The following is a 14632-nucleotide window of genomic DNA, read 5'->3' as shown; positions in this document are numbered from 1 at the left end:
CACTTTCAAGGGCCAGAAAGGAAATAAAGACGTCGTTAAAATCTTCCAATGTGACTCAACCTTAATTTTACGAAGCGACGATAATTATTTTTAGGCGCAAAAAACAAACAAAATGACTTTATTGAACAATTTCTTCTCATCTGTGTTAGACTTCCTAGTTCTACGGCAGAACGACTTGTGCACATGCGTCGTGGTGCTCACGTGAACAGTGTCGGCCAATTGTAAGCCAGCGTTCTGAAAACGCTGCACTGTTTGCAATATGTGAACAGCGTAAGAGTCTGACACAGGCTAGAAGAAATTGTTGAATTAAGTAATTTTTTTTGTTTTATTGCGCACACAAAGTATTTTCGTGGCTTAATAACATTAAGGTTAAACCACTGGAGTCACATGGACTATTTTAACGACGTCTTTATTTCCTTTCTGGCCCTTGAAAGTGTTCGTTACATTGCTGTCTATGCAGGGGTCAGAGAGCTCTCGGTTTTCATCAGAAATATCTTCATTTGTGTTCTGAAGATGAACGAAGGTCTTACGGGTTTTAAAGAGGAATTAATGACAGGATTAAATTTTTTTGGGTGAACTAACCCTTTAACAACTTAATATTTAGAATTACATTGGCTTTTACATTGTTTTTCTTCAATATATGTCATTGTATGTATGCATCTACTGTATATTGTATGTCGCTTTGGCTAAATACCTTAACCATACTTCACCAAATTTGACATTAATTAATTAATGAAAGTCGTAATGTTAAACTGCTGTCCGTCAGACTATGGCAATAGCTGGGTCTCCATCCAACTTTTTAATGTACATTTGAAAAAGAAATCCTGACTGGAAAAAAATTCACATAAAATATTCTAATGTGAATAAAAACTTTTATGTGGATTGACTCGATATTTCGTTGAGATAACAGAGCTGATGGAAATGCTCTCTAATTAGAATGTTTTTTTTTTTGAGTGTGCCAAATTTGTACGAATGCACTTAATGAGCAAATGAGTTGGATGGAAACCTGTCTATTGACATCAATGCATATAGTATATCATAGAGCCTAATAATACTGGACAAAAAGGAAGTGATTAATGGGACTTTCCATATGAGAATGATAGATCTATTTTCTTTATTAGTGCGTAAACAGTTTAAACATACCTTTGGACAAATTCAAGAGTTCTTGAGGCCTCTTTAGGATACTGCAAGTTGATGTCGTTCCATGGACATCATCCACTTGTCCGCATAGTGTCTCTCCTGAAAAGCATTACAATATGATAACTAAAAGAGCACTAGAAAACTGCACGACATAAACACACACAAGTGGCGATATTGGCATGCAGAATTCCAGCACAGTGCTATTAAACAAAAAAGGGAAGAATATACCTTGCACAATTAAGCAAGGTGTACTGGGCAGGGTCTCTCTCTGGATATCAGCAGCTGTGGCATTGGGCTAGGGAATAAAAATGTAAACATTACAAAAGGTAAATTACACAGCAAATTCCAATTACTATCATTTTAATATTTCATACAGTATGCCAGGCAGCCATATATAATTTGAGACAAAGAAAATGGTCCACTCAACACAGAAGAAAAAAAAAGGCAAATATTTGTAATATACTGTATGTATGCTACACCATCTAAAACAGTTAAAGGATGTTAGCCAGTCAACTCCCTATAGCGGTTCAGACTGTCTATGGAATATTAGAATAATTTTGAATAGATAGTCTATGTGAAGACTATATTATCAACACAATGGTATTGCACAAACAATTTACAAAATAACTGTTGGAAGAGAGAATGAGCCAAAGTAAGTGTGTGTGTGTGTGTGTGTGTGTGTGTGTATTTGCAAGTTATACTCACATGAGCCTTAATGTAGATGGTCTTGCTGCCATTATTTACTTAATAGACATCCAAGACTTCACCCACACCTGTTGTCAATTACAAGACAGCAAAACAGAAGTCATAATAACGTTACAATAGCCTGACTGGTAATCAATGCAATAATAACCTGAGCTAAGGAAGCTGACCGGGCTACTAATGTTTATTTTTACAGTCTAACGTTAGTCTAGTGGGCCAATATTAATGATGCTAACATTTTTTGAGCTATCGTCATTGTGGTGGTTTTCCATTAGTTCCTAGTTCAGCTCGCCTCAACTGTATTCCCCATGTTTGCTTTTCCATTGTGAAAATCTCGTGCCTTGTGGCTGTAAGGTAACTGTGACTGTACCCGTCGAGGTAACAAGGCGAGCCGATAAGATGACGTTCAGATCAACGGCTCTGGTTCTGATATAATTTACAACAAATCCGTGTCTGAAATAACGTTAATCCAGCTAGGAGCTGATGTGCAGCTAATTTACTCCCGCGGCGGTGTTACAGCTGCTGCTGAGTTTGTCTACGTTAGTAACTTATATGATTCCTTCGGTGTTGACCGTTCAGGGCAGCGGTGAAGTTCGCGTCTTTTACTCTATCCAACTTAACTAACGGTGAAGTTAGTTCAGGAGGTTTCTACCGGGAGCGAGCGAGTCGATGCGAGCTAATTTTAGTAAAGGGACCTAACGCTAATGTCGCGGAAATTGACCAAACTAAACAAACAGCACTCACTCAGATCACCGGTATTAATATATCCATAGACTTATAAAATAAATGTCATGTTACATACCTGAGATGTTCCTTCTTCCAAAAATGGTTGAATACTGCTGGTACCGTTGGCCGGCTGGCCGCGTAAATTTCGAAATTCAAACAGCAGCGATCCCACAATGCTATGCGGTTGCTGTAAAAGAACGCTTCTACAGTGTAGTTACAATAATATTACAGGACTGACCAAAAATTTCCCGTCATGCATTTGCATTTACAGGAAAACCGTGAATACAATACGTTGTTGTAAAATTTATTGTAAAAATTACATCAGTTGCTAACAGTGTACCTCTAACGGCTAAAGTTACATATTGTGCCTTTAAGTAACTAATACAAGTGATATTTCTCTCTCTCTCTCTCTCTCTCTCTCTCTCTCGTTAAAACAAAAAATGATAAATGTCAAAAAAAGTATATTTGTGTATTTATGGCATGTGTTTCTGTATGGTTGTTTCTGACCAGGTATTCTGTGACATGAAAACTAGAGGGGGTGGCTGGACTGTCTTTCAGCACCGTTATGATGGATCAGTAGATTTCAACCGTGGCTGGAATGACTACAAACTGGTAGGATCCAATGTCAATTAGAGTCTTTTCCAAACTTGATCAATTTAACTGTATTACTAGGCTATAGATTTAGAAGGAAATGTGGTTATCAAATTCACTTTAAAGCACAAGTCTCTGTGTCAAATCATTTATTTTAGCGCAGGCAATGAATGAAGCAGGTCTTCCTTTATCTAATATCTAGTAAAAAACAAAAAAACAAAGGGTTCTGTTAAATTCCTCAATATCAGTCATGTTTTGGATGGCACATATTGCCATGCTTGTATTCATATCTGACAAGGTGAGCATTGTAAAGTACTTAGTTGCAGGAATGATTTGATCATTAAAGATAGCTAAAAACAAATTTTTCTTGATTTTGTTTTAGACAATGAAGTATGATCACTCCTTTAATGAAGACATACAGTATAATTTAAATGGAGCCTGTCTATCCCTTATTGAGATTTCTTAATTTATGCAAACTTCTGCTGACATTAATCTGAGGCATTTTACAGCACTGAAAGGGAAAGTCTAACTCATATGTGGCATCTGATGCATATAGCCATAGAATACTGATGCATTGGTGACCCTGTTGACCTTTCGTTGAGGAAGAGAATTCAGATTGGCCGTCTCTGCATTCCCATGTCACCCTCTGTTGTTACACCTGCATTCCCTCCCTATCTGGGAGGATGAGTATATATTAATTCGGTCACAGGGTCATTTGAAGTCTTGAGAAGACAAAAAGATAAGAAAAGACAGTTTGAATTCGAATAGGACGTCATTATTCACACTTTGCGTCCATCATTTAAAACAAGCTACAGAATGTAAAGAGAGTGCTTTTCGCTAGGACATTGTTAGTAATGTTTGCTTTAAAATCAGTGTCTACTTATAAATGTAACATCTCCCTGAAGAGCTGAGTTGTTTGGAAACTAGTGTTGTTGAGTTTTAAATGCAAAAACAGTGGTAATTCATCTCACCTGAAAACAGATAAATTGCTATGGCTGCTCTGGGAGAGCAAGTTTTGTTTTCTCTTTTCCTTGTTTTCTAAGAAAAATGTTTTTACAAGTGAATGATAAATATTTGGCCCCAGACGGAGCGTGGGAGTCGGGAGCCCCTGTAGATTGTTGATAATGTGTGCATTGAAACATTTGAATGCCCAACTGCACTACCACATCTCACAGTGATCAAAAGTGCCGTCTCATTTGCTGGTCCAAGCAGATGGAAATGCAACATTTTCCTATGGATACAGGGGGTCTTTTTACTAGTACGTGATATGGAACTCCAGGATTGTTCTTCAGAAGCCTTTCCTCTATTTCTGACTTTTGCATACGATTGTCACATTTCACCTCTTAATGGCAGTCGCACTGAACTTTCAAAACGGTCGTGAAGCACCCGTTATCTTCTACTTATTCACTATGGTCAAATTAATTCATAATCAATGTTTGAATATATCCACACAAATAAAAGGATTGTCGATACCTTTGGAAATCAATGTAAATAATTCAAGTTAAGTCACCTTCATTTATATAGCGCTTTTTACAATACAGATTGTTTCAAAGCAGCTTTACAGTGATAATAGGAAATTAATGCAACAAAACTTGCTTTGGCTGTACAGTCAAACAGTCTAACAGTCTAACAACACCGTTTTCAACTGAAAACAGAAACCTTTTAATGCGTTCTGGCCGTTCACCAAAAAACTTTGTCATGTTGATGAAGCCTTTACAGGGGATAATCTAGTTGACACAGTCTCTGCTGACACTTCAATCTGGATACGGCACGGATCCGGCTGACTATGGTAAACCTCGGGATAAACAGAGAGACTAATATTTGCGTAGATGCCGTTCTTCTTATGATCTAACAAGTACATCAGGTGTAATGGGAAGTGTTCCCGGCTGACCTAATTTATGCAGCCTAACAATCATTTAACATGATTTGAATTATAGAAATTGATAATGTGTTATGCCAGGTTGAAGAGATTTAAACTGACAGAGTGTGACTGCTTCCTGGACAATGCTAGAAAGACTGTTCCAGAGTTTAGGTGCTAAATAGGAAAAGGATCTACCACCAGCAGTTGATTTTAATATTCTAGGTATTATTAACTGGCCAGAATTTTGAGATCGCAATAGACTTGAAGGACTATAATCCGTTAAGAGCTCGCTCAAATACTGGGGAGTTAAACCATTTAGTGCTTTGTAAGTAATTAGCAAGATTTAAAAATGCAGTGTTGACAGAACCGGGCTAAAATGGTCAAACTTCTTGGTTCTAGTAAGAACTGTAGCTGCTGCGTTTTGGACCAGCTGGAGTTTGTTTATTAGGTGAGCAGGGCAACCACCCAGTAGAGCATTACAATAATCTAGCTTTGAGTTCATGAACGCATGAACTAACTGTTCCGCATTTGTTATTGCATATGTCGTAATTTAGATATATTTTTAAGATTGAAGAATGCTGTTTTACAGATGCTAGAAACGTGGCACACCCAGGTTCCTAACTGATGACGAAGACTTGACAGAACAACTAAGTTTTTATTTCTGACAGAATTATTTATAACCGCATATACAGTATTACAGAAATAGTATTTAAATATACATTTTTAATACAGAAATATTGGTAATTCACACCTTTACTATTCGTTTCTAGCCGCAAATTGTAAAAAAAAATATTTCAACACACCTGAAGCTAAAATCGAAATATGAAAATTTCTGTTTTGAAATGTTCTCCATTGGAAATGGATGACTTCTGTTCTGTTGTATGTCAGAGATTGTGAAAAGTGTATGTCAATAAAATAAAGCATTTTTTTCTTCTTATGCGACAGGGATTTGGAGATCCGTCAGGAGAACACTGGTTAGGAAATGATGCCATCCACCTGCTTACCACATCAAAAGACTACATTCTCCAGGTCCACCTCAAAGACGCAGAGGGACAACAGGCTTATTCTCAATATGACCATTTCTACATTGATGGAGAGGATAAGAAGTACAGGTACCAAAATGTTTCATGTTCTCTTGACTCTAGATGTTCATGAACTGTTGTGATGCATACGAATGGGCATCACTATATTTTCAAAAGTGGTGGGGAAAGTTTGTTGGTGGGGTCGGTGCACAGTGCAGATTTGCAATGGAAAATGCTTAGCCTCGTGTAGCCAGTCCTTCAGACTGATGGCAGAAGGTCTGGACTACTTAGCAGCTTTCATTGGCCAAGGACCGCAAAAGGACGTCTGATCGACATGTAAAGCATCAGTTTTGTTTATTGTCATGTTTAGGGGAATGTAAAGTCAATTTCCCCACAATAACAGGCCACTGTGTAATTTATTCAAGAATGTCATGCAAGTTTACTGCAACAATAGCGCAACAATTGTGCTGTGAACTTCACACACTTGAAAATCCAGCGTTTAGTTGATCCTGACAGTTTTAAACATGATGGCTTTCTTCTTCCATAAGGGCGTTTGGTGTCACAACATCTTCATTTCCAGACATTAAAGAATGCAACACACACGTCTCCCAGAAATCCTGTAGAATTCAACCAATCAGATCGTGACTTAACTCCAGAAGTGTTTCCCATTTTGTGTACCATATGCATCAGACGTTCAGCCAAAATGGGCTGAGACTAGAAAATGCTTATAAATAATAAATATATTATTATTAATAAATATTAATTAGGTTATGTGGAAATATTTTAATGTTATTTATTTGACTTTTTTGATAAATAGTTTCAGTGATGAATTGATCTGGAGATCAGATCTGTAGTAAAGGATTTTCCCATATCCAAGGCAATACCGTAAAGTCAACAGTAACATAGAAAAAAAAAATCGAGTTTCAATAGTACATTGAGTTTCTGTTTTTGATTTCACATTGCACAATGATTTTTTCCGACCATTTCAGTTTATTATCAACTTGGGGTAAGACATGGTCAGATATGTTTGGTCTAGTGGCAGTGTTTTTGCTTTAAGCACGAGGGGTTCCCTAATATAACCTTTTATTTTAATAAACCACAATTGCAGGTGTACATCAGCAGACGTTTATCAACATTTGGTTGCGTTTTGTTTTGTGATTTACCTGGAACGGATAACACGCTGTGGAACAGCGAAAGGGAGGTAGCAGAGCTGTGTGCGGTAAAAAGCAATCCTGCCATCTCTTTCCTCAACTGCAACATTAAACATTATGAATTCCAGCACCAGACTCATTATAATACCCACTCACAAAATGAAAACTCCTGCTTAACATTTGAAGATGCTTCCTACGTATTAACATCCCAAACGTGAGCGGAGGTGGGGACAAAATTGGCAATGGCCCAGAAATGGTTTCTTCACCATAAATGCCGAAAATTAGAAAAAAAACTTTTTTTTTTTCATCAGTCCTGTTTTATTCACTGTATTAGTCAAAGTTGAACTGATCTGATGAGAGTGCTGTTTATTTTTATATTTAAAACCCCTACTGGGCTGTTGAATACTTGATTCTGATTGGCTGACGAACGTTCTAAAGGAGTGCTATTATTTTACAGTAAATCCAGGCAGGTCTTGACTACATTGAGGTTCCATATCACTTTGTCAAAATTATTTCATTTATTTCAGGTTCTTACAGCCATTTATATAACAATATGGTGAAAAAAATGACAAAACATTTCCATGTATTCATCACTAAATTACGTTTTATTATCTATGGAAGCATGCTGTTTTCCCTTGCTCTCTCACCCACACACACCACCAGAAAATTGTTGTCAGCGTTTTCTGTGACTGTAAATTAGTTTTGCAACTGAAAAGCTATACCTTTCTCGGTTGTGTCACTGTTTTTGAAGCCTTTAAACTTACAGCTTCACTATTAGTAGAGAAGCTGCCACTATTGAGATATAATTCTATTTCTAATAATTAAATGGCCCACCGTGAATTATTCCTTATTATTTATTATTAGTCATTTAATTCGAATATGTTCAATATCTAATTGGCCAGAGTTATTTTAAACATTGTCATGTTGTGGTGTTCAGAATTAGTTTAAGACTTTCATTTGCATTTAGATTTACAATGTGAGTTACATATTTAGCACATTTAAAATCCTTTTTGACACATTTAATTGGCTCGTCTTTTTGAGTTAAGAAACACTTGCGTGATTATGTCCTTAAGTCCTACATTAAGGGTAAAGTATAAATTCTCACAGCATCCCTATTGCTTCTGGTCTGATCCCAGGAGCAGATCTGCCTAACAGAGAGAAACAGGGCAAACAATTTCAAGCATGAGGCTTTTCCAGAAAACTGCCGAGTTAAACAATCTCACACCTCTCTTAAGCGATGCAATTAAACATGCTGTATTGCTTGTGGGCATACTTATACAGTGAATGAACCTGAACCAGAAATATTACATTTAACTCAAAATAAATTATTTGGAATACTACGGGTGAGTGTTGCAGCATTGGTATCAGGAAACGCCAATGTGTGTTTGTGTGCGTGTAAACAGGTAGAGAAAATGCTGAACAAACACTTGCCAAATCCCACCATGTTTGTTTTCTAGTTTACCTCATATGGTAAGTGTGCATTTTATTAGCGTGCTGAGAATCCTGGCATCGTCTCGAGGGTGTTGAGCCCGTTTGGGATTACCCAGCCAAGCAACCTATGGTGAAAGGATGTTTTCCTGCCAAAACAATCTCCTGCAGTCCCAAGCTGTGTGGTCCTCTCTCTAGCACCATGTGTGCTCGCAATCCTTCCTGGTGAGACATCATCAACAATGGATTCTGGATAATGGAGGCTGAATATCTTTGGAATGCACATTAATGAGTCTTAGAGCCTTCTGAAATGAGAAAGAGAAAAAGATAAATCACTTAGAAATATCTTGTACAGGCTTGCAGCTGGTCCAATTACTGGGGCTAACAGTGGATGTAATAGATGGAGACACTTTCATCTGATTATGTAAAAAGAGAGTTAAAAAAACAATGTATCTTAAAGTGATGCTTTGTGTATAGTATTTAAGTTTATTTGTCTAAAACAGGATACATGTCTGAGCTGATTAAGAAGGCTAATGCTGGAACTCGACATACAAGGAGTGGCAAAGAAAAAAAGAAAGTTGTAGCAACACACTTTCCTGGCACACCTTTAGCCGTAGACTACTTTTCTGGTTAATAAAAATGTTTAGATAAACATGCCTTCTGTAAGTATTGGTATGCATATATTATTATTCAGCATATACTGCAGGGGGTTTCAAATTTAGGGGGCCATGAGAGTGTGCTAGGGGCCCGAAAAGTTTTGTGAAATAACAATAAAAACAATAATAATGTGCCTTTGAAACGATTACGGTTTAATTTTACACTTGTCAGATTAATTCCAAATTATTTTATTTTACTGACAAATAAGATATAAAAATACACTTTTAACTTAATTATTTCTTCCAGATTATATTTTCCACATAATATTGATATTTTCCACAGTATAAATATTCATTAATGTGCATGAAAATAAACTACCGTTCAAAAGTAAGTCGGTAAGTTTTTAAAAAATGTTTTTGAAAGTCTGCTCACCAAGGTTTACTTTTATTTGATCAAAAATGCAGTAAAACAATAATATTGTGAAAATATTATTACAATAATTTTAATATATTTTAAAATATAATTTATTTCTGTGATTGCAAAACAGCTAGTCAGTGTCAAATGATCATTCATACTGTAAAAAAGTTGAGCTAACAAAACAATTATTCATCACAATCAATCAAGTTAACTCAACTAAATCGCTCCAGTTAGTCAACTTAAAAACTTTTGTTCATCTAGTGATAAACTAATTAACTTAAAAATTATTAGTTGAGCCAACTTGAATAATCATAACGTGCTGATGTTGTGTTCACTGCACTACACTGGATAAACCCAGCCTGATCTGCTGGCGATTTGATTTCGCCCTACAGCTCATTCTGGAAACCTGTACATTAATTTCTATTGCTTCTGTTACACTTTTGCGGGAACCAATCACAGACTGGCTTATCCACCTGGCGTGCGTTTGACATGATGACGGATAGAGAAGCGATGGGTCGTTGCCCATTGATCAAGCCTCTCGTGGTCTGATTGGTTGAAGGACTATCCAATTGCATACAGAATAATTTAATTTATGCTCGTTTATCACTCCTCTTGTGCCGTAGAAAATACATAGCAGACTCCCCAGACCAATGTTCAATCTTAAATTGAGCTTGGTCTGGTGATAGTCAGACAAGTTGTTCTCAAGAAACATTTATTTTTATCATCAACACTGAAAACAGTTGTACTGCTTAAGTTTGTGGAAACCATGATAGTTTTTTTCACACCTCTAAACGTTTAAAAGAGCAGCATTTATTTGAAATAGAAGTCTTTTGTAACTTTATATTTGTCTTTATGGTCACTTTTTGATCAATTTAATGCATCCTTGTTAAATAAAAGTATTAATTTCTTTAAAAAAAAAAAATCTTACTGACCACAAACTTTTGAATGGAAGTGTAAATAAATGCCTTTTATATTGGGGGTCCCACACAAGAGGATCACTATATTTGGGGGTCTATGGCATCAAAAAGTTTGAAAAATGCATTTTCTGTATCATATGTTGAAATATTCTGTATGTGTCTGTTTCTCACCAGTCTCCATGCAAGGGGTTTCAGTGGTACAGCTGGACGCACCAGTAGTCTTACCCACTCAGGAACCCCGTTCAGCACTAAGGATCACGACAATGACCAGTGCAGCTGCAAGTGTGCTCAGATGGCCACTGGAGGTATCTGCCATTATTTATATTATTTCTAACTTTATGTAATCTGATTACATATAATGGAAATCAATTTTCCAACAACACCCAAGACAAGAACTGAAATTTTTTTTTACAGTATCAAGTATTTTCATTGCAACTGAGGAAGTAGAGGTATTGCAGCCAGCTGTTAAATAAAACAGCAGTTCACTTGGATTAAATAATGGCATTACAGAGTCTTTCTGTCAACGTTTCCAATGGGTCATATTATATATTTTTTACCATTTTATTTTATTCTTAAGGTCCACTAGAGTTAGTGAAATAGATTTGCTCTCAGGTTCAATACAGTTGGCGGTGACTTATCTTTTGACAGGAACCTTTTTCCAAAGCCTACATTACAGTGACAGAACCAATAAACAATCTGCACTGAAATGTGCTGTGAAAACTCTGAAGGCTGGGCTGATGTGATCAGGGACCTTGTTAAAAACAAACTTTACTAAAGTTAAACAGAGCCACAGATCAGAGATGCTGGAACCAAGCTCCATCCTTACCTCCAACAGGTAAAGGTAACATCCCTTGTCTGGTGCTCACAATAAATCAAAACCGTAGAAGGTTTTGTAAAAATATTTAATCCAACATGAAGCATATTTGCTATTTTATCTCAATGGCCAAATTGCCCATAAATACTATACTATAGTATATAACTAATAAATATGAATTAGATTATGCAAATAGCCATTCCAGGACTACCTATCGTCAGTGTGTAAATTATATTCATGAGCTAAACTGTTGTCATGTTGTGATGTCACGACCCTTTTACAGCAATTCCCACTTCAAAACGATCGATATGGCCTCTTTAATATTAATGAAGGAAAATTGACCCAATGAAGAAATAGCTGAAATCGTTTGCTCTTTGTCACTGCAGGGTGGTGGTTTGAAGCTTGCGGGCCTTCCAATCTCAATGGGATATACTATTCTGGAAACTCCAATGTGATACGCTATAACAGTATAAAGTGGTACTACTGGAAAGGGCCGAGCTGGATGGCGACCATGACCACTATGATGATACGGCCTGTGGACTTCTAAAAGCAAGAAGGGACTGTCACAAATGGGTCATTTGACTTTACTGACAGCCAAATAATCCAAACAAGCTGGTGACATCAATAAAAATTATGGACAACTTGAGCATTGGACAGCTTGTGCCCATGCCATAGTAGCCGTTCAATCTGTCTCCATTTTGTTTGTTTAGTCTGGCGAAGCAGACACAAATTGCACCATAAATGTTTTATCTGCCTGTATAGCAAAGCTCTTCCAAGGTAAAATGCAATGAACTGGAATGGCTGATCTGAGATGTTCACATTTGTACTTGGTAAGGGCCCGATGTCTGTGTGGTAAAACACTAACCTCTCCTCCTCCTTTCAGTGCAACCTTGGATCTCCTGAGATTTCTTCTCCTATTCTAGTGTTTGTAAAGGTTTAAGAGAGAATACCTTCATTATAAAATATATATTTGTAATAAAACAACAGACATCAACTCAGGCTTTCCTACAGAATTCTTTTGTACTTTATATACACAAATCTGGTCCTGGATGGCCACTGCCCAGCAGAGTTTAGTTCCAGCCCTAATACAACACACCAGATCAAGTCTTCTAGGTCTTCAGAGTTACTAGAAATTGCAGGTAGGAAAGTTTGATCATGGTTTGAGCTAAACTCCAGGGCTGGATTTGAGGAACTCTTATACACACACGCAGACACACATGCACACACACACACACACACACACATTTTCAAAAAACATCACTTAATCGGATTTATAAGATGTTTTCCTCATGGGGACCAAAAAATGTCCCCACAAGGAAGAGGATTTCAGATATTGCCATCTTTTGTGTCCCCATAACGTAGGGACCAGTCCACCCACACACACACACACACACACACACACACACACACACACACACACACACACACACACACACACACACACACACACACACACACACACACACACACAGAGAGAGAATATTCCTTCACAGTGCATGTTTAATAAAAAAAAGAAAATGCTTAATTTGGATACTGACATGACTGAAAATAATAACTTGTGAATAATGTAAGTTCAGTAAGTGAGACAGATGTTGATTCTGTAACCGCTTTTGGCTGCGTTTCTCAAAAGCATTGTGAGCTAAGTTGATTGTAGAGACCATGGGTGCCAATGGTTCTATGATCTACTTAAGATAATGCTTTTGAGAAATGCAGCCTTGTTCGATTTAATTCAGTGAAGGATTCATCGACTAATTCAAACCGGTAAGTCATCTTTTCGAAAAAAAATTTAAATAAAAGAACTATTCATTTGGGAGTCATATCGTTTTTTATTTAACAAAAAAGAACTGACTCATAAGTGTTTTTGATTCGTTAAAAGTAATGGCTCAGAAAATAAATTATCTCGGAAATCAGATTACGGTGTCCAAAATCGCATACTCTGTTGAATAGGTACTTATTTTCAATGACTTTGTGAGTGCTAAAAAAGTATGTCCTACATAGTATGAATGTGTGTAGTATAAATTTAATCTAGATATGCCACATTTGGCATGTTGTCATTATCATATGACCTACCAGCGTCAGTTATGTCGCTTCACTGCCATTCGCAAATCCTCTCCCGTGGCCTCATGGTATAGTAAAGTGTCCATCGTATGCACACATCAGAATCTCGCCGGGAGTAGTAGGTCATCCGGGTACTTTTTGCCTACTCGCCTGCTCCGTGAATTCGGACAGACTTCTTTTGTCACATACATACTGTTTTACACCTACTACATATTAGAGAAGTATGCGATTTCGGATGCAGACACTGTTTCAATTGTAGGTTTTTTAATTCACTAACAGGAGCTAGTTCATAAGTCATTTGTTCGGAATTAACAAAAATATATATTTTTTAAATTGTGTTCACAGTCATTTGTCCACAACGGACAAATTTAAACATTTGACATTTTCATGCAGAAAAAATAAATATATTTATTGAAAACATTGATTTCTTTAATCAGACACATGAACAAACACATGTGGAAAATGTGCAGATCATAATATGGGCTGTTGTAGTATGTGAAATACTAATCTTATACGTGCATTACAAAATCATGCAAAAATGCAAATATATTTCGAGAATTCTAACGCTTTTGCTTACATATATACTATATTTGTATACAACCGAGTGTGTCTGGTATGGCCTTATGCGATTCTATTATAGTACAATGTTGCCTTGAGGCAACACACAGTTTTTTGTTATTTACTCTAAAACATTTGATGACATATAATGTAAAGTTCTTGAAAATACTTCTTTACTTACCAGTGAAGGTGACGTGGGTGATTAACTGGACGGAAATTAGTGAAAAATGCACTTTTCATTGGACAAAATATGGAGCCTGTGCATGACCTGTGCACATGTGCTGAAACAGGACACAAAATGGACACCTGTGGGTCATGTGACCACTTTTTTGCACTTTCATTGGTTAGTATTTGACTTCTTACTCCCTAAGATGGGTTTGACCAATAAATTGGTGTTTCATTTTATTAAAAATAAACTAAAATAGACTATGTTGCCTGGAGGCAACACCGTACCATAGAGGTATAAGAATAATTCGTTCAGGAATCAGGACTGGTTGTGCTGTATGTTTTTCATTAACTAAAAAAGAACCCAGAGTCACTTGTTCACGAATCCAATTATACTGGCCACATTGTATGTTTTTGATTCACTAAGAAGAACTGATTCATAAGAGTCATTTTGTTCGGGAATCTCACTGGTCGCACAATGTTCT

General features: G+C 36.8%; 1 protein-coding gene across 1 annotated transcript in view; it reads left to right on the top strand.

The window, feature by feature from the left end:
* The window catches only part of angpt2b (angiopoietin 2b), a 52408-nt gene extending 40050 nt beyond the window's left edge, over window positions 1–12358 (top strand). The window contains exons 6-9 of the mRNA XM_079830003.1: window positions 3079–3180; window positions 5966–6132; window positions 10727–10857; window positions 11753–12358. Coding sequence (XP_079686129.1) covers window positions 3079–3180; window positions 5966–6132; window positions 10727–10857; window positions 11753–11913 — 561 coding nt within the window. The 3' untranslated portion in view covers window positions 11914–12358. The remainder of the gene's footprint in view (window positions 1–3078; window positions 3181–5965; window positions 6133–10726; window positions 10858–11752) is intronic.
* The last annotated feature ends 2274 nt before the right edge of the window (window positions 12359–14632 follow it).

The sequence above is a fragment of the Gobio gobio genome (genome assembly GCF_949357685.1).
Source record: "Gobio gobio genome assembly, chromosome: 11".
NCBI classification, from domain to species: Eukaryota; Metazoa; Chordata; class Actinopteri; order Cypriniformes; family Gobionidae; genus Gobio; species Gobio gobio.
Note: the sequence above shows the minus strand (reverse complement) of the source record. Positions and strands in the feature narration are given on the sequence as shown.